Here is a 19,861-nt window from a genome sequence, read left to right on the forward strand (position 1 = left end):
TTTTCAGTATAAGGGGTGTTGCAGTTGTGTGAGGCGGACTGGTTGGGCTGGGTGCTCTTTGCCTTTCCATCATTGTTCATAGGTTTATATATAACCTTTAGGGCTGCTTTGTTAGCCGGCGCGGACACGATGGGCCGAAATGGCCTCCTTCTGCGCTGTAAATTTCTATGTCTCTAAATCAAGTTCAACTTTGATATCTCAGCTTTATATCACACGTTATCGGAGACTGATGGTATATTTATAGTGGTTTAATTATCTCCAGAATTAAATTCTATGATGCTACATGGCTTTGTGTTAAAATTGTTGCCAACATCCTGTTATGCAGTACAAAATACAATTATGAGTAGAGAATTACTGTAAAAGAAACTAATTCATGATATAAGGAAATGAAACAATAGTTTTTGTCAAATTCTCCACTTATTGATTATAATATTTTGCTAGAATGAATTAGAACTCCATTCATAATTTCTGGGATCAGTTTAAGTTTCTAAACACATGATTGACCCTGTAAATACTTCAGAAACTGCACACAGTTTGAATTCTTGTACCAGTTCAGTAAAATAAATATTTGAATCCATAATTTACAAAACTAAATCTTACATGTGATCAAGTATTAGCCGCAGGTAACAATTTGTTTTCTTTAGTTAAAGCAGACTGTTATAAACCAATATGTAAACACCATGGTAACTGTACATTAAATATAGTGGTTTAAAATCGTCATGCTAGTCATAGTAGACTCCTTGCTTGCCCATCCTCAATTCTATTCCACATCTTCCTTTGGAGGTGGCTCGAGGTATATGGGGATAACTGAAGCAGGCTTCTTTAACCTGTCAAAAAACAAATGGGAAAATGATTCATGTTATGTTCAATTTTCAACAGAACACTTGCTGATGATGTTGTTTGCTTTATTCTACGAAATGTTTGATGAATAAGTCTTCACTCCATCATGCTGCAGCACAAAGCAGTGTGCCTCCTTCCACTACATTCATCTGATCTGAACTATTAATCCAGCAGAATCCTGTTGTGTACAAGTCATTGAAAGATGCTTACTTTTCATTTAGCATTAAAGGAAATCTTCTACCTGATCAGCAAATTCTTAAATAAGCAACCTACCAAAAAGAGTTACATAATGTACGGATTTGATCGAGTAACTACTTGATGGGTGAACAGTACTTACGAATAAGGTGAAGAAGGTGTTCCCACAACAAGTAAGTGGTTCTTCTTTCTGAACAGCCGCCACATGCCTTTGTGGTTACCTCGGACATCGAGATCCCAGATGTGCAAGCACTTGAAAAAGCAATGAGATTGTTTTTACAATTAGAATAAACCACAAGGAGGGCAGTCATAAGATCCAATAGTCTGAGGCAATGTTTGATCAAACAGTTTAGATAAATGTAAATTATATCTATATTTAACATTGTGTCTGGTCAATTTTTACATTAAAACCTGTGTTTCCTATTTATTTCTTGGAGAGTAAGAACATGAGAGTGCACAATCTCGTGAGGACAAACGAGTGCTTATACCTTTCACAACCTCAGCCTTTAGACCCTACATTATGACAGAGTACACTTGCTTTTGAAGTGTAGTCACTGTCATAATGTAGGCAAACACAGCAGGTGTATTGCAAAATCCTACAAATTGCAATAGAAACATAGAAAATAGGTGCAGGAGTAGGCCAGTCAGCCCTTCGAGCCTGCACCGCCATTCAATAAGATCATGGCTGATCATTCCCTCAGCACCCCTTTCCTGCTTTCTCTCCATACCCCTTGATCCCCTTAGCCGTAAGGGCCATATCTAACTCCCTCTTGAATATATCCAATGAACTGGCATCAACAACTCTCTGCGGCAGGGAATTCCACAAGTTAACAACTCACTGAATGAAGAAGTTTCTCCTCATCTCAGTCCTAAATGGCCTACCCCTTATCCTAACACTGTGTCCCCTGGTTCTGGACTTCCCCAACATCGGGAACATTCTACCTGCATCTAACCTGTCCCATCCCTTCAGAATCTTGTATGTTTCTATGAGATCACCTCTCATCCTTCTAAACTCCAATGTATAAAGGCCCAGTTGATCCAGTCTCTCCTCATATGTCAGTCCAGCCATCCCGGGAATCAGTCTGGTGAACCTTCGCTGCACTCCCTCAATAGAGATAAATAACCAGCTATGCTTTTAGCAATATTAGTTGAGGGATAAATGGCACTCAGGTCACCAGAACTCCCGTGCTCGTCGAATAGTGTCCACCCGAGGAAGCAGACTGTTTAATGCCTCATCCAAAATACAGCACCTCAGTTAGTGCAGCACTCCCTCAGTACTGCAGTGATTGGGGTGCATCTCTTGGGCAGGGACAGTTCCATCCATCACAGAATCCCTGAATCTGGCCAACATTTCAGCATCAGGACCATTCCAATACAGGAAGTGGTCTTCCTGGCATCCACTGGAGAACGCTGCAAAAGTGGGGTAAGCTGTGTTGCCACCTCCCTCCCCAACATCAGAACTGCTGTTGTGTGGAGATCCAGATTTAAAGAAAATGTTTCAGCCCCACTTCAGCTGGTGCAAGGCCATGCTTTGAGTACTTTTACAGGTGCTGGCTGACAGGAAAATTTTGAGACCCACCCACCCCACTCCATTCCACTGACTGATCTGAGCCCAAGAAGAATGCACAGTTCAACTGATGCAAATATGAGAGATACGCCAGAGAATGCAGTTTATTTTCATAGCCCCTGCGTACAGGTGGACGTAATCTTCGCTGCCAGGCCCTGCCACTGGGAAATGGGGGCAGGGGGTCCTCAAGGAGGCAGGGTCACAGCACAATGTGTCTGAATCCTTTTCCAATTCTACCAACCCACTCATGCCAAAATATTAGCCGTGAGTGGGCAGAAAGTCTAGGCTATCATTTTTAAGTAGTCATCTGAAGTGTTTTACTTGAATCTTTATTCATTGCCGAACTAACAATCCACATTCAGATTTGACGTACTTGATATTTGCCATTGGAGCAAGCAGCAGCAACTCATGACAAAAACAAGCACCGAGGTATGAAGATTTGTCTGATCTGCTTCCTGAAATCAATAACCACTCCCAAAAAAGGAGAGTCAGTTCATCTAGCTGTACTCAAAATATCAGACACGTGAAAGAGAGAAAGTTCAATCATATGTTATGAGATTAGTAGAATGTACAAGGTATAATTTTTTTATCTCCTCATGGAGTAAGAATTAGAATCCAGGTACACTCCTGCAAATGTCTGTAAAAGGTGCTATTTTAAATGACAGGATACAGATGATGGGAGATGAATGGATCTTATTCCATCAATTGCATTCTATTGAATAAACATACTTATGATTGAGGACCTGATGGCATTATAAACTCAAAAACTGCTACCGCATTAAAAGGGAGCCAGCTACGTTTCCACTTTTGAAAACATTTGTTCTTGGGAGAGTGGCAGTGCGGACACGTAATGCATTCCCTAGTTGCTCCAAGGCGGCGGTGGGCATTCTCCTTGAGCCACTGTAGTCCTTGTGGTGATGATGCTCCTGCAATGGTGTTAATTAGGGAATTCAGGATTTTGATCCAGCAGCAGTCCATATTCAATTCAGTATAGTGCACGATTTGGAAGAGAGCAGGAAATACATAGAAGTGTTACTGTTCCCATGACATTGACTGCTGTCGGTAGAGCTTGCGGGGCTGGGAGGTGCTGATATAGCAATTAAGTTGTTGCATTCTGTAAAATTGAAACCAACGTTTACCTCTTCCTAAATAGGAAAAGAATAGACACCTGGATGAAACATTTGAGACAAGAAACAGGGTGAACAGAGGACTAGAGACAAATAGCACAAGAGGAAAGAATAGTTCAGAAATAGGAAGGTCAGACAGAGGGCAAGTGTAATGCTGTCCATGATGGGTTTGGAGTGCATAAATGCACGTAGCGTAGTAAATAAGTGTGGTTGAGCTGCAGGCACAAGTTACCACATGAGACTATGATATCATGGCAATATTAGTGACCTGGCTCAATTGGCGGGGGGAGGGGGGGGGGGGGTGGGAAAGAGATTGGGAAGTTAATATTCCTGGCTACAAGGTATTCAAGAAATATAGGGATGAATCAAAGGTGGCAGTATTAATCAAAGGAACTATTATAACACTGGAAAGGGATGATGTACTTGAGGGGTCAACAAGAGAACATATTTGGTTAGAATTAAGGAACAGAGGAGCTATTACGTTACCGGGTGTATTCTATGGGCCACCAAATAGTAGGAAGGAGACAGAGGAGCAAATTTGCAGGACAATTTAGGGAAAATACAAGAACTATTGAGTTGTGATAACAGGGGACTTCAATTAACCTAATATAAACTGGGATAGTACCAGTGTAAAGGGCAAAGAGGAAGAAAAATTCCTGAAATGTGTACAAGAGAACTTTCTCGATCAGCGTGTTTCAAGGAATGAAGCAGTGCTGGATCTAGTTCAGGAGAATGCAAGTGGAGCATATTTCAGTGGGGGAGCATTTGGGGAACAGTGATCATATCATCATCACGTTTAGAGTAGTTATGGAAAAGGACAAGGAACAAGTAAATGTAAAAATAGTTAACTAAAAGGCTAATTTGAGTGAGTTTAAAAAGGGATCTGGCTCAGGTGGTTTGGAATCAAAACTTTGTAGGCAAAACAGTAATGGAACAATGGGAGGCCTTCACAGAGGAGATGGTTTGGATACAGAGTAGACATATTTCACGGGTGGGGAAAAGAAGGTTATCCAAAGCTAGAGTTCCATGGATGACTAAAGATATAGAGATTAAAATGAAACAGAAAAATGTAAGGTTCATAACACAGTAGGAACCAAGCTGAAAATAGAAAGTACAGATGTAAAAGAAATGGAATAAGCGGGGCAAAGATATAGTAAGGGAATAGATTAGCAGCTAATATAAAAAGGGAATCCAAAAGTCTTTTATAAACATAGAAGTAGTAAAAGAGTAGTCAAAGGAAGGCTGGGACCAACTAGAGACCAAAAGGAGATCCTCTTGTGGAGGGAGGCAGAAGGCATAATTAAGGTACTAAATGAGTACTTTGCATCTGTCTTCACTAGGGAAGATGCTGCTGCCAATATAGCAGTAAAGGAGGAGGCAGTAGCAATATTGTATAGGATAAAAATAGATAGAGGAGGTACTTAAAATGATGGCAGTCCTCAAGAAAACTCATCAGGTCTGGATGGGATGCATCCCAAATTGTTGAGGGAAGGAAGAGTGGAAAGTGCAGAGGCTCTGGCCACAATCTTCCAAGGATTATGGTGCCAGAGGACTAAAGGATTACAAATGTTATATCACCGTTTTTAAAAAAAGGGTAGTGGGATCAACCCAGCAACTACAGACCAGTCAGCTCAACGTTGGTGGTGGGGAACTTTGACACAGACTAATCCGGAACAAAATTAATTGGCATTTGGAAAAGGCCTAATAAATGAAAGTCAACATGGATTTGTTAAAGGCAAATCGTGTTTGACTAACTTGATCGAGTTCTTTGATGAAGTTACTGAGAGGGTTGATGAGGACAGTGCAGTTGATTTGTGTATATTGACATTCAAAAGCCGTTTAATAAAGTACAACATAATAGACATGTTAGCAAAATTAAAGCCCATGGGATTAAAAGGGACAGTGGCAGCATGTATATAAAATTGGCTAAGGGACAGAAACAGAGAGTAGTGGTGAACGGTTGTTTTTCAGACTGGAAGGAAGCATAGAGTTGCGTCACCCAGGGGTTGGTATTAGGACTACTGTTCTTTCGGATATATATTAATGACCTGGACTTGGGTATACAGGGCACAATACAGAGATTTGATAGAGATGTTCAAAATTATGATGGGCTAAGACTAGAGAGAAACTGTTCCCATTGGCAGATGGGCTGAGAACCAAAAGACACAGATTTAAGGTGATTGGCAAAAGAACCAAAGGCAACATGAGGAAAAATTTATTTTAATACGCAACGAATGGTTAGGATCTGGAATGCACTGCCTGAAAGGATGGGGGAGGCAGACTCAATCATGGCTTTCAAAATGGAATTGGATAAGTACCTCAAGGAAAAAAAATTGCAGGGCTACGGGGAAAGGCTGGGGGAGTGGGTACCAGCTGAAGTACTCTTAGAGAGCTGGCATGGGCTCGACAGGCTGAACGGCCTCCTTCTGTGCTGTAACTATTCTATTTCAAAGTTTTCTGATGACACAAAACTAAAATGAAGTAAACAAAGAGGAGGATAGTAATAGAATCAGGAGGATATAGAAAGACTGACAAAATAGGCAGACACATGACAGATGGAATTTTACAAAGAAGTGCGAAGTGATACATTTTGGTAGGAAGAATGAGGGGCAATATGAATTAAAGGGTACAATTTTAAGGGTGCAGGATTAGAGAGACATGTGGGTGTACACACACAAGTGTTTGAAGATGGCAGGACAGTGAAAGTTAATTAAAAAAGCATGAGACCCCTGGCTTTATTAATAGAGGCATATACAAAAACAAGGAAATTATGCTAAACCTTTATAAAACAATGGTTAGGCCTCAGCTGGAGTATTGGGTTCAATTTTGGTAACCACACTTTGCGAAAAATGTCAAGGGCTTGGAGAGGTGCAGAAGAGATTTACTAGAATGGTACCAGGGATGAGGGACTTCAGTTATGCGGAGACTGGACAAGCTGGGGTTGTTCTCCTTAGATCAGAGACAGTTAAGAGGAGACTTGACAGGTGTTCAAAATAATGAATGTTTTTGATAGACTAAATAAAGGTGAAACTGATTGACAAAAGAACCAAAGGCAGCATAAGAAATAATGTTTTTAAATGTAAGTGCAGTGAGTTATGATGATCTGAAATGCACTGCCTGAAAGGGTGATGGAAGCAGATTTAATCGTAACTTTCAAAAGGGAATTAGATAAATATTTACAGGGATATGGGTAAAAAGAGCAGGAGGTAGGACTAATTGGATAGTTCTTTCAAAGAGCTGGCACAGGCACCTTGGGCTCAATGGCCTCCTTCTGCATTGTATCATTCTATGTTTCTAAAAGCATCTTAAATTCAAACAAGCAGCTTCCATTCATTGCCAAGGAGTACAAGACACATTTAGAACTAGTTCTGTTGCATGGAAAAAGGATAGAGAGTATAGGATGGATACTGAGCATGGCCCCATAAAATATCTGGTATTTACCATTAGAGCCAGTAGCAGCATATTGTGACAATATGAAGCATTACATTTAGATTAAGGTATGAAGATTTTTGTCTGGTCTGTTGCTTGAAATCCATAATCCCTCCCACAAAAGGCGAGTTAGCTGTCTGAATTGATCCATTAGAACATATGGGGAATTGGTGCCTTAACACAGCTTTTATTCCTATAAATATAGTGTCCATTAAGTTTTAAATTAAAACGGTGTTTCACAGGCTTGCTATAACTTAAGCTGCAGGTATGCCCAATATTCCAGCAGCTGTGCAGCAGAACACTGTGGCAAGAATTTGGGGGAATTTTCCTTCATTTCTTGGAGATATTGTGGGATTTTGTGGGCATGTATCGATACACAACTTCTAAATTAGGATTATTAACATTGCTCACTCTTCTCCCCCACCTACTTTACAGATGCATTTTTCTATTCATGCTGGAACTCGACCCTGATGAGGAAAATCCAGCCAATGGTCAGCTACATACATATATTTTTTAAGAAGCACATTTCAAGCTTACCTTGGCTAACTGTGTCCATGTTGTAAAATCAGCTTCCTGTTCCATTCTAATATACATAATGTAGATCTTTCCTTCAGTGTCTGGAATAAAACTATCTTCACAGGGGTTTTTGCTGTGGTCTAGAACCTTGGCTTCACTGTAGGAATAATAACCAATTAGTAGCAGTAATCCAGATAGTCTACAGAAACGGAGAAACATTGTGGGTGAGGGTAAATTAATTTTATTTAGTTGACTATTACAGGACAGATTGATCAACATTAGCTTTTGGGGTGACAAATCCTTTAACCAAAACTTATTAAACTTGACTTCTGCTTAACGATGGTATTGGTACACCAAGTGAGACAATGCTCACTTTATCAGCACATACTCCTTTAGAAATGTTTAAAATGAAGAAATAAATTACAATACAATAGCTGAAAACTGGTTTTAAAACCTGCATTCTTATTGGGTACAAATACTCAGCAAGATATATGGTCAGAAACAAAAGAAAAGAAAGCAGAAAGATAGTTTTATATTTCAATAAAATAAGTCTTACCTTAGCAATTTGTGAATTTCAGTCTCATAGGCATCCTTTTTCAGACTGTAAAAAGTGTTAAATTTGAGTCCATGAGCATATCAAAGATATCTTATCAACCTTTTAAAAATGTTTTCAAACAGAAATCATTAGTGTAAAATGTAAAAGCAACATGCACTTTGAACTAGCTACAAGAAATCAATTAAAACCCAGATTAAAAACCCGGATACAAAATGTTAAAAACAAAAAAGTCAGGTAAGCAATATCTTTTAAAATGTGTGCAGAAGACCTCATCGCACATGGGAAAAGAGGGTACGAGGAAAGAGCAAGGATCAATCAAAACATTACACGTACCTATCTACATTTTTGAGCTGCACACTTGGAACAGTGTTGAGCTTGTGTTTCTTGAAATAAGCTTCCTTCAAAAAAAAAAGTTTGAATTTTAAGTGTGTTTGTAACGTTACTTCTGAATTGCATGAATTCTATCTCATATAGATTTGTCATGAATCTAGCCAGGCTACTGGTCCAAATGTACATGAAAGCATGATTTACTTCATTATTTTAATCCTTACCCACTCCCAACTCGACCAATGAATAATTATTCACATAAAACATTTCCCTAAAGTTACATAAAACTAATCTTAAAAAAATAATCTAATCAATGCATGAAGTGGTTATTGATTTAAAAACAATACTGTTAAGAGTGTTCTTTTGTGCAAAAGCCAACAGGCCAGGAAAGCTGCAGCTTACATCAGCTGCAGTAGCAACACCTCAAGTATCCTGTCACAGCAGTTTTACATTAATGCAATTACCAATACAAAACTACCTCTTACTCACGTGGAAATAACCATTCATATTGAGTCCAACAATGCCAAAATGGTAAGATCTCGATACATCTGGGATAATACACTCCCGACCTTTTCTTTGCTCAGGCATTCTCACCCACATGTCCCAGTCCCAGAGCTGTAAAGTAGTCAGAAATGAGCAATAAATTTCTTCAAATAAAGTCTGAAGTTAGCAATGTTTTTATTTCTCCGGGTCTCTCTGCGCCAAATTATAGACCCGAGCTACAGGAGTGTACAGGCTACTTGTCCTGGCCCTGTTTCAATGCCAATCAGACTTGTGCACTACCCGCAATAAGGAAGCCTCCCCAATAACAAACTCCTCAGTTATTTTATTTGGAGAATGGGAATTCACACCTCATCACATCAAAGAATACCACCATATCTGAAGATTTGAAAAAACAGTATCTCTTCAAGTTCAACGTCTGTACAGTTGCCAAATTATTGATACGCATCCTTGGAGGTGGATGGAGGGTTAGGTCAGGTGATGAGCCACTTATTGCAGAGTACCCAGTCCCTGCTCTGCTTTTGTAGCCACTGTATTGATATGGCTAGTCCAGTTACATTTCTGGTCAATGATGAACTTCCAAGATATTCGTGGTGGGGAACTCTGTGATGGTAGAGTCAGAGTAATCGAAAGTTTTGAGGAGCAAGTTAGAGATAAGGAAGAGTGAGGCCACGACATGAACACAAGAATGAGGATTTTTAATTTGAGGTGCTGGGGAACAGAATCAAACATAGGCCTATGGGAATGGGTGAGCGGGATTTAGTGCGAGATAGGATATGAGCAGCAGAGTTTAAGCAATAAAAATTACTTTCTAATGGTGTTGACAGCAGTCACTGAAGAATGTATGTCATCTAAAAAGAATGTTGATGGAGCTACTGGGAAAAGAATATTAGGCGTTGCTCATTGATTTTCTCCAATTGTCGTTTGGTTATTGTACACAGACACATGTGGTATTCATAGTACAGTTGGACCTCTGGTGTGGCACCCTTGGGACCAAACCACAGCACCAGCCAGTGTGTAAGACCTCCAGCTGGCCAGGGCAAGGCTGTCAAGCTTTGTCATCCAAAATACATCACACGTATATTTAACATGTGGAGCCACAACTTTTTTTTCCCCAATGGACGCCAGCCACGCTGGGAGTGATGCCGGACCAGGGATGTTTCAAGACTAAAGAGTCTCGGACTGGAGAGGCACAACCTGTATAACAATGTACATAGTCTAGTGTACGCTATGGTTATGAGTGAGAGTTATTGAGTGGCTTTGCTTTGGATAGCAGTTATGTCAATGTGTATTGTGCTGCTTGCCCATGATTCAGTGCCAGGAGCATTCTGGTTACGCCACTTCAGATTTGAGGGCTACCCTTCCAAATAGTCGAGAATAGATAAGTTAGCCCTGTACTTAACTTATCTATTTAAAATTAGGTGGGGTTATTGGATTAAAAAAAAAATATTCATTATATTAAAGTTCTATCTATATTAAAAGCTTTAGGTCTGTAAGAATGAATACATGGCTCCTCTGGCTTTTACCAAGACTTCCGATTCGTACTTTTTACACAACTTTAATTCAGATTAAAAACAGAAAATGCTGGAAATCTCAGCGGGTCAGGCAGCATCTGTGGAGAGGAAGCAGAGTTAACATTTCGGGTCGATGACCCTTCGTCAGAACTGGAGAGTGTTTGAAAAGAACAGATTCATAAGAAGCACTGAAAGGGGGAGGGGAAGAAAGAACAAAAGGGAAGGTCTATGTTAGGTTGGAAGATAGGAGAGATTAGAGAGACAAAACGGATGATGGCCCAAATTCAAATGCTAATGCCATGAGTTATAAAAACATTAGGCAAGATAGGATGTGAATGGCAGGGTTATGTCCAACTGCCATTAGAGACAAGGAGAAAAAAAAGAAACAGGCTCGGGGGGGGGGGGGGGGGGGAAAAGAGAGCCAAAGATTGGTAGCGGTTGTGCTCTGAAATTGTTGAACTCTATGTTGAGTCCAGAAGGCTGTAAAGTGCCTAAGCGAAAGATGAGATGCTGCTCCTCGAGTTTGTGTTGAGCTTCATTGGAACAGTGTAGGAGACAGAGGTCAGAGTGGGAACGTAGTGGAGAATTAAAGTGACAGGCGACTGGAAGCTCAGGGTCACACTGAATGGAGGCGCTCCACAAAGCAGTCACCCAATCTACGCTTGGTTTCCCCAATGTAGAGGACACCACATCGTGAGCAGCGAATACAATATACTAAATTGAAATTACAACAAGTAAATCGCTGTTTCACCTGGAAGGAGTATTTGGGGCACTGATAGTGGGAAGGGAGGAGGCAAAAGGGCAGGTGTTGCATCTCGTGTTTGCAAATTTTTTGCTGAGATTTCCAGCATTTTCTGTTTTTATTCCCGATTCTAGCATCCAGAGTATTTTGCTTTTATTTTAGATTAGTATAGCCTCTGACTCACCATGAACACTACTATTGGAAATATTCTGACAATTATACTTGCAACGACCCTCCTAGATAAGGCCCTGGCTGATTAGACAGCACAACCCTTGTAGTCAAACACTCACAGGTCAACTGTGCTCAATAGGTGCACAAAGTGTGTTTAGATTCAATGACACGAATTTCTCCATTGCTTCACTACCTAGATCACAAGCTGGGTATAAACAACAGTCCACAATTAGTCTAAACAAGCTGATTAGGTTTTTATTAGGTCATTATGGTTTCTCATTAATTATTCATTAGGAATTGCATGCAAGAGAACTGGTCCAAGGTGAGCAACACATAATTGACAGAGAAAATAGTCGATTAATGGTCTGAACCTAAAAGGAGTGCTGCAGATAAAACTCCAGTGTATAGATTGTTTCTGATTGAAAATCCATTTCATGACCCATTCTCCGAGGAGTTGCCTCATTCGCAAGACAATAGGAACTGAACAGAGAAAAAATTCCTTTCAATTGGGGCGTGTTCTGCATTCTTTTCCCTCTGTTTTGTTTCTCATCCCCACGACAAGTCAACAGAATTTGACTTTGTCCTTTACTATTTGGACAGTTACACTGCTCTACAAATGGCTGAGAGGAAACACGAGTTAGCTTGAAGACAGATGTGCTGCAACTGATTTTCCCTTCATCTTTTTTTCTTACCGTGAACCTGCAACGAGAGGAATGAGGACAGAACTCTTCCAGTTCGTCACACTGATCATAAAAGAACAATGCAAATTGTCAATTGGAATAATTCATAGAAAACCACTTCCATTTTATAGACTTCAAAGGATTAAACTATATTTAGCACACCCTACCTTTTCTGGTGTTGGCCACTTTGGCTCCAGCTCATCTTTATAAAGGCTCTTCTTTAAAACCCACCCAAGCCCTGGCATACTCTCCACTCGATAGAGCAGAGCAATATCCTCTGCGGTGTGCTCATAACCCTAAGGTACACAGAAAATAAAACAAAGTCATTAGAATACTATTACTGTTCTTTCTCAACTATAGGGAGCGGAGAGCAAGTAATCAGAAAGCAATATCGGCCTGGTGCTTGCACCAATCATCAAAGTACAGCAGCAAGCAAAACAATCTTTTAGCATCCTCTCCAGTAAGGGAGCTTACGTACATTAACATGCTTTAAAACCAAGGTTTGTTGCAAACTTTTTATTTCCCTTTGGTATACTCAGAAGTGTAATCAGTTCCATTCCTTAGCTGGCTGACTTGGTGCATGTTTGTAGTGTAGAAACACCCCATTCTCCAACACTGATTTTCCCCATGTCCCTCAAAAGGAGTCCCATCACTGAGACAAAGAACTGAGATGGCAAGTTGGCTATTTTGAGGTCAATTTGCTAATAAAAGGTAACTGTTGATAGTTCAAACATCACATAGAAGCTTTTATAAAAGAGTTGTATGTTTTTATTAATACCTCAATTAAAAGTATGTATTCAGAACATTTGGCTGACCTACTTTGATTAAAAAGCAGCTTCTTGGTAGAATGGTGAGACATCACATTAAATCAGGAAAGCACTGGACCACAAACTGACAAGGCGGAAGAGTTCCATGGCCTCGATCCTCCACATTGCCAACCTCAGCCAAGTTATTGTAGAGAAACATCAACTGAAGCCTTGGCCCTTCCGACAGAGTGTGTGGGAAAAACAGCAGAATGGCATCACCTAGCTATTCTCACATTGGGCCCAAATGTGGCCCTCCGTTTAAAACCGCGCACTTCCGAGCCCCCCGCCGATTTTGTACCTTAAAAGCTGCGCTGAAAAAACTTGCTGCGATCATGGCTGCAAGTCGGGCCATCTGTGGAGCTGACGTGGAGTGTACTGAAGACGGGGGGGCGCGGAGCTAGGTCCGTGCTGGCCGCGCAGAGCCGGCAGGGAGGTGGGGCCTAATCTGAGTGACTGAGTGCCGGCAGCACACGTATGTGCGTTGCAGCATTCGCACATGTTCAGTGGGGCATTAACATTGGCAATCGGCCATTTTTAAAGGGAGAACCTCTCACTGAGTTTTGGATACCTGCTTGATGTTTTGAAAGCTATACGAGTGCTGTTTGGGGTACTCTGCAAGAAATCAGCTGCTAAACCTCCACAAGGAGTGCTGCATAGGTGAGAATCATTCATTGCCGCAAACAAAATAAGGATTGGGTGTTTTTAAAAATCAGAGTGTCAATTCAATAGAGCAATTCAACACCGTGCCCCAAGAACGAAGAATTTCATGTATCAAGAAGTGGAGGTACTGGTGAATATAATCGAGGAAAGATGGCAGGAGCTGAATACGAGCAACAGAGGTCGTGTAAAAGTGCCAAAAAAATTAACACTGGAACATACTTGCAGAAGATTACTGCGCAGTGTTGAATACCACGAGAAGTGGAAGAAACATAGAAACATAGAAAATAGGTGCAGGAGCAGGCCATTCAGCCCTTCTAGCCTGCACCGCCATTCAATGAGTTCATGGCTGAACATGAAACTTCAGTACCCACTTCCTGCTTTCACGCCATACCCCTTGATCCGCCGAGTAGTAAGGACTTCATCTAACTCCCTTTTGAATATATTTAGTGAATTGGCCTCAACTACTTCCTGTGGTAGAGAATTCCACAGGTTCACCACTCTCTGGGTGAAGAAGTTTCTCCTTATCTCGGTCCTAAATGGCTTACCCCTTATCCTTAGACTGTGACCCCTGGTTCTGGACTTCCCCAACATTGGGAACATTCTTCCTGCATCCAACCTGTCCAAAGCCGTCAGAATTTTAAACGTTTCTATGAGGTCCCCTCTCACTCTTCTGAACTCCAGTGAATACAAGCCCAGTTGATCCAGTCTTTCTTGATAGGTCAGTCCCACCATCCCGGGAATCAGTCTGGTGAATCTTCGCTGCACTCCCTCAATAGCAAGAATGTCCTTCCTCAAGTTAGGAGACCAAAACTGTACACAATACTCCAGGTGTGGCCTCACCAAGGCCCTGGGTACAACTGGAGTAACACCTCCCTGCCCCTGTACTCAAATCCCCTCGCTATGAAGGCCAACATGCCATTTGCTTTCTTAACCGCCTGCTGTACCTGCATGCCAACCTTCAATGACTGATGTACCATGACACCCAGGTCTCGTTGCACCTTCCCTTTTCCTAATCTGTCACCATTCAGATAATAGTCTGTCTCTCTGTTTTTACCACCAAAATGGATAACCTCACATTTATCCACATTATACTTCATCTGCCACGCATTTGCCCACTCACCTAACCTATCCAAGTCACTCTGTAGCCTCATAGCATCCTCCTCGCAGCTCACACTGCCACCCAACTTAGTGTCATCCGCAAATTTGGAGATACTACATTTAATCCCCTCGTCTAAATCATTAATGTACAATGTAAACAGCTGGGGCCCCAGCACAGAACCCTGCGGTACCCCACTAGTCACTGCCTGCCATTCCGAAAAGTACCCATTTACTCCTACTCTTTGCTTCCTGTCTGACAACCAGTTCTCAATCCACGTCAGCACACTACCCCCAATCCCATGTGCTTTAACTTTGCACATTAATCTCTTGTGTGGGACCTTGTCGAAAGCCTTCTGAAAGTCCAAATATACCACATCAACTGGTTCTCCTTTGTCCACTTTACTGGAAACATCCTCAAAAAATTCCAGAAGATTTGTCAAGCATGATTTCCCTTTCACAAATCCATGCTGACTTGGACCTATCATGTCACCATTTTCCAAATGCGCTGCTATGACATCCTTAATAATTGATTCCATCATTTTACCCACTACTGAGGTCAGGCTGACCGGTCTATAATTCCCTGCTTTCTCTCTCCCTCCTTTTTTAAAAAGTGGGGTTACATTGGCTACCCTCCACTCGATAGGAACTGATCCAGAGTTAATGGAATGTTGGAAAATGACTGTCAACGCATCCGCTATTTCCAAGGCCACCTCCTTAAGTACTCTGGGATGCAGTCCATCAGGCCCTGGGGATTTATCGGCCTTCAATCCCATCAATTTCCCCAACACAATTTCCCGACTAATAAAGATTTCCCTCAGTTCCTCCTCCTTAATAGACCCTCTGACCATTTTTATATCCGGAAGGTTGTTTGTGTCCTCCTTAGTGAATACTGAACCAAAGTACTTGTTCAATTGGTCTGCCATTTCTTTGTTCCCCGTTATGACTTCCCCTGATTCTGACTGCAGGGGACCTACGTTTGTCTTTACTAACCTTTTTCTCTTTACATACCTATAGAAACTTTTGCAATCCGCCTTAATGTTCCCTGCAAGCTTCTTCTCGTACTCCATTTTCCCTGCCCTAATCAAACCCTTTGTCCTCCTCTGCTGAGTTCTAAATTTCTCCCAGTCCCCAGGTTCGCTGCTATTTCTGGCCAATTTGTATGCCATTTCCTTGGCTTTAATACTATCCCTGATTTCCCTAGATAGCCACGGTTGAGCCACCTTCCCTTTTTTATTTTTACGCCAGACAGGAATGTACAATTGTTGTAATTCATCCATGCGGTCTCTAAATGTCTGCCATTGCCCATCCACAGTCAACCCCTTAAGTATCATTAGCCAATCTATCTTAGCCAATTCATGCCTCATACCTTCAAAGTTACCCTTCTTTAAGTTCTGGACCATGGTCTCTGAATTAACTGTTTCATTCTCCATCCTAATGCAGAATTCCACCATATTATGGTCACTCTTCCCCAAGGGGCCTCGCACAATGAGATTGCTAATTAATCCTCTCTCATTACACAACACCCAGTCTAAGATGGCCTCCCCCCTAGTTGGTTCCTCGACATATTGGTCTAGAAAACCATCCCTTATGCATTCCAGGAAATCCTCCTCCACCGTATTGCTTCCAGTTTGGCTAGCCCAATCTATGTGCATATTAAAGTCACCCATTATAACTGCTGCACCTTTATTGCATGCACTCCTAATTTCCTGTTTGAAGGCAGCGTAAAAAGAAATGGCAGGGTCTTGGTCAAGCAATTAGTGTAAGTAATATTTTCATTTATCAATGGAATTGCATCTGTATATATCCCACCCAGCAGAAAGACACCCTCTCTAACAAGTTATGTTTTAATCTTTGCAGAAGAAATTGTCCCACAACAAAAGGGAAAGAACTCGAACAGGAGGAGGCCCGCCAAATCTGAACCCATTGACATTCTTGGAACAGAGGGTCGCTGCTTTAATGGGTCCAAGCTGGAGAAGAGCAATCAGTACTGCACAAGCTGGGCACACGCGCAAGGGAGAGGGTAAGTACTGAAAATTACTCGTGGCCCTTCAAATCAACCTGCTGCCTGGCCTGCTATATGTGAGCCTACTCATGCCACCCATCCTGCCCCCTCCTCTGCTGCTAACCATTTAACTGTTCGGTTATATTTTTCAGAATCTGATGCCAATCCTGAAGATATAGAAGGATTCAGATGCGGGCAAGCTAGACCAACTTTGTAGGGGGGAGGGGGTGGCCATGGAGAGGTATGAAGGGGAGAATCTTGTTCTTGCGTTGCCAAGCACTTCCATGATTTCTGATTCATCATTCCATGGTTTGAGCCCGGCCCAGTCCCTGCATAGTGGTTTAGGGTCTGGTTCGACATTCCGTGGTTTCAGCTCATCCCAGTCCCTGCATAGTGGTTTAAGGTTTGGTCCAACATTGGATGCTTTCGAAAGTCCAGAGGTTGCGGGTTCCAGTGCTATTGGAATGCAGTATGGATCATTCAGTGCCCCAATATCCCAGCCTGCGCCTCCCAGTGCTGCTGGAATGCAGCATGCAACACCCAGGGACCTACTGTCACAGTCTGCGACTCCCAGTGCTGGTGGAATGCAGCCTGTAACACACCCATGGCCACACCTTCCCAACCTGCGCCTCACACTGGAGGGGTTCTGCTAGACAGACCCAGGCTGAGGCCAAGGAGAAATGTACCACGCTGTCTTGAGAGCTAGAGGGTGCAACAGATGTGGCTCAGGTGGTGGCATTGGGTATGGAGACCAATGAGCTTACCTGATCACTCGGGAACACCGTCAGTGGGGTAGGTGATGAGGCAACGACACTGACGGCAGAAATAGCAATACTGTCACGGAACATGAGGGAGGACATTTCCGAGGCAGAGGGAACGACGGCACAGGCCATCAGGGAGGGAAGTTCAGAGGCCGCGGGAATGACGGCACGGGCCATGAGGGAGGTAGCTGCTGAAATAAAGGAACACAGCCAGGCCAATCCACTGCCACTCCCATGGCAATCCCCGCACTAGTCTCTGTAGAGATCCAAGCCCCTCCCCCACCCCCTCTACCACCATCACCCATGACACAGGGCACATTCACTGAGATGTGGATCTGAAATGGGTGCAGCCTTTCTTTGCTGCTGTTGTTTCAGATGTTGTTGATTTTACCCTTGTAACTGTTTTCTAATGGAAATTGTTTTGTAAGTGATGTAACTTTACAAGACTAAAGTGACCTTAAAGTTAAGACTAAAGTGACCTTAAAGTTTAAGTGATCTTCCAGTGTGTTTTTTCTAATGGAAATTGTTTTGTAAGTTTTGTAACTTTACAAGTTTATAAGTGATCTTAAAGTTTTTAAGTGATCTTTGAGTCATATTAAAGTGCAGTTTGATTAAAAAAAAAATAATTTTATTACACAAGGGTACATTCTAAAATTTTCAATAAAATATTTTTTACATTGAAACTGAATCATGTTCCATTAACACAACACAGCCCAGCTCTTCTCACCTCAAAGGTAAGAAACCCAAAAGGTCTTTTTGTTCTCTTCCCCCTTCCGTCATGTGACTTCTTTATCCCTCCTCGTCAGCACCCCCACCCTACCCCTCCCCCCCGCAGAGTTCTGCCTTCTGCCTCCCTCTTCCTCCCTCCCACAGCCTGCTGCGTTCTTTCGCACTCTCTCCCCCTCCCGACCCCATAGCCTGCCGCGTTTTCTTGGTTTCTTCCCCCCTCCCCCCACAGCCTGCCATATTCTCCCGATTCTTGCCCAGGCCGAACGGCCAGCCTTCAGTTTAAGGCAGGATTTGATGCAGTACTTTTATTTGTTACTTTAATTATTTACTTCACTTCTTTATTTTTTTATTGAATTGTTATTACTGCTTGTGCTTTCTTTGGTGCTTGGTGGTACTTGAAATGTTGTTTAGGTGCAGGGTTCCTTCTATTTCTTTTAGTTTTTAATTATTTATTGCTTATTATTTTGGTCTTGGTGCTTTAGCTGCAGGGTTGCTTCTATTTTATTTGTTAATTAATTGCTTATTACTTTTTGTGCTTTGTTTGGTGCTTGGTGGTGCTTTAAATGTAGTTACTTGCGCCGATTCCTTAACTGTAAGTAAGGTCTTTCTGTGCTGACAAAAGTGGACACATACGCTGCCCTAAGTTAGTTTAGTACAACTTTTTTCTGGCCAAATTGGCATAAATGGTGTAAGTGGCTGGGAACGCCCCCTTTTGAAAAAAAAAATTGACCTAACAAAAAACCTAACTAACTCACTTACACTGGCGCAAATTAAATGGTCATATTTACAACTTTTAAGATACACCAGAAAAATCAAGTTACACCAAAAAAACGGTGCAACTCATGGGGAAATTTGGGCCCATAATCTTGTGACCAGTTCATTACTGCATTGATGCGTGAATCAGGAACTTTTAACAGAACAAATTGTATGTGTGTCAGGAACAAATTAAGGTATTCAAAATGTATTGCTAAAAAAAAATGCATGCCAAAGGGTAATCAAAGTATATTTTGAGCAGGGTCTTAAAAGGATGAGTGTGAGGCAGAGAGGTTTGGGGGGGGGGGGGGCAGGGAGAGAGGAGGGAAAGAGGTGAAATTCCAAAATGTGGGGCTTGTCAGCTAAAGACATAGCCCTAAATAGGGCAAAGGGGAGGGGAAGGAAAAAGACACACAAAATGCCAGAGACAGAGGAAGTGAACGTTTGGAGGAGTAGGGAAAGGGAAAGATGCGTTCTCACACTGGAGAAGGTTACAGAGATAAGAAGGGGCCAGGGCATAAAAAGGGATTTAAACATACAAGAATTAAAATTTTAGATGAGACATTTGGGGACCAGGACCCACCGTTGGCCAGCAAGGACAGGGGTAATGGGCGAGGGCGATGGCGCAAGATAGGATATAGTTGAGCTGGAGTTTATGGAAGGCAGAGGATGGGAGGCCAGCCAGGGGTGCATTGGAATAAGCGAGTCTGGATTCATGGATGAGGGTCTCAGATAGGTTAAGGTAGGGGCAGAAGCATGCAGCATTATGGAGGTGGAAGTAAGTGGTCTTTGTGATGGAGAGGATATGGGAGCAGAAGCTCAGCTTAGCGTCAAATAAAAAGCCAAGGATGAGAACAGTCTGGTTCAATCAGATACTGACAAGAGGA

The 19,861-nt window shown here is 42.0% G+C and overlaps 1 protein-coding gene across 5 annotated transcripts in view; it reads right to left on the bottom strand.

Annotated features, from left to right (window-relative positions):
- Window positions 1-233: 233 nt before the first annotated feature.
- pomgnt1 (protein O-linked mannose N-acetylglucosaminyltransferase 1 (beta 1,2-)) overlaps window positions 234-19,861 on the bottom strand; it is a 104,581-nt gene continuing 84,953 nt past the window's right edge. For 3 of the 5 annotated variants that reach the window (XM_070886841.1, XM_070886844.1, XM_070886846.1), the window contains 7 exons: window positions 12,333-12,461; window positions 9,047-9,172; window positions 8,564-8,628; window positions 8,231-8,275; window positions 7,696-7,831; window positions 1,178-1,287; window positions 234-827 (listed from right to left, as the gene is read on the bottom strand). In XM_070886841.1, coding sequence (XP_070742942.1) covers window positions 761-827; window positions 1,178-1,287; window positions 7,696-7,831; window positions 8,231-8,275; window positions 8,564-8,628; window positions 9,047-9,172; window positions 12,333-12,461 — 678 coding nt within the window. In that variant the 3' untranslated portion in view covers window positions 234-760. Of the gene's footprint in view, window positions 828-1,177; window positions 1,288-3,200; window positions 3,529-7,695; window positions 7,832-8,230; window positions 8,276-8,563; window positions 8,629-9,046; window positions 9,173-12,332; window positions 12,462-19,861 lie in introns of those variants that run through there. The other 2 variants (XM_070886845.1, XM_070886842.1) reach the window with 2 other exon arrangements.

This window comes from Pristiophorus japonicus, chromosome 8 (genome assembly GCF_044704955.1).
Source record: "Pristiophorus japonicus isolate sPriJap1 chromosome 8, sPriJap1.hap1, whole genome shotgun sequence".
NCBI lineage: Eukaryota > Metazoa > Chordata > Chondrichthyes > Pristiophoridae > Pristiophorus > Pristiophorus japonicus.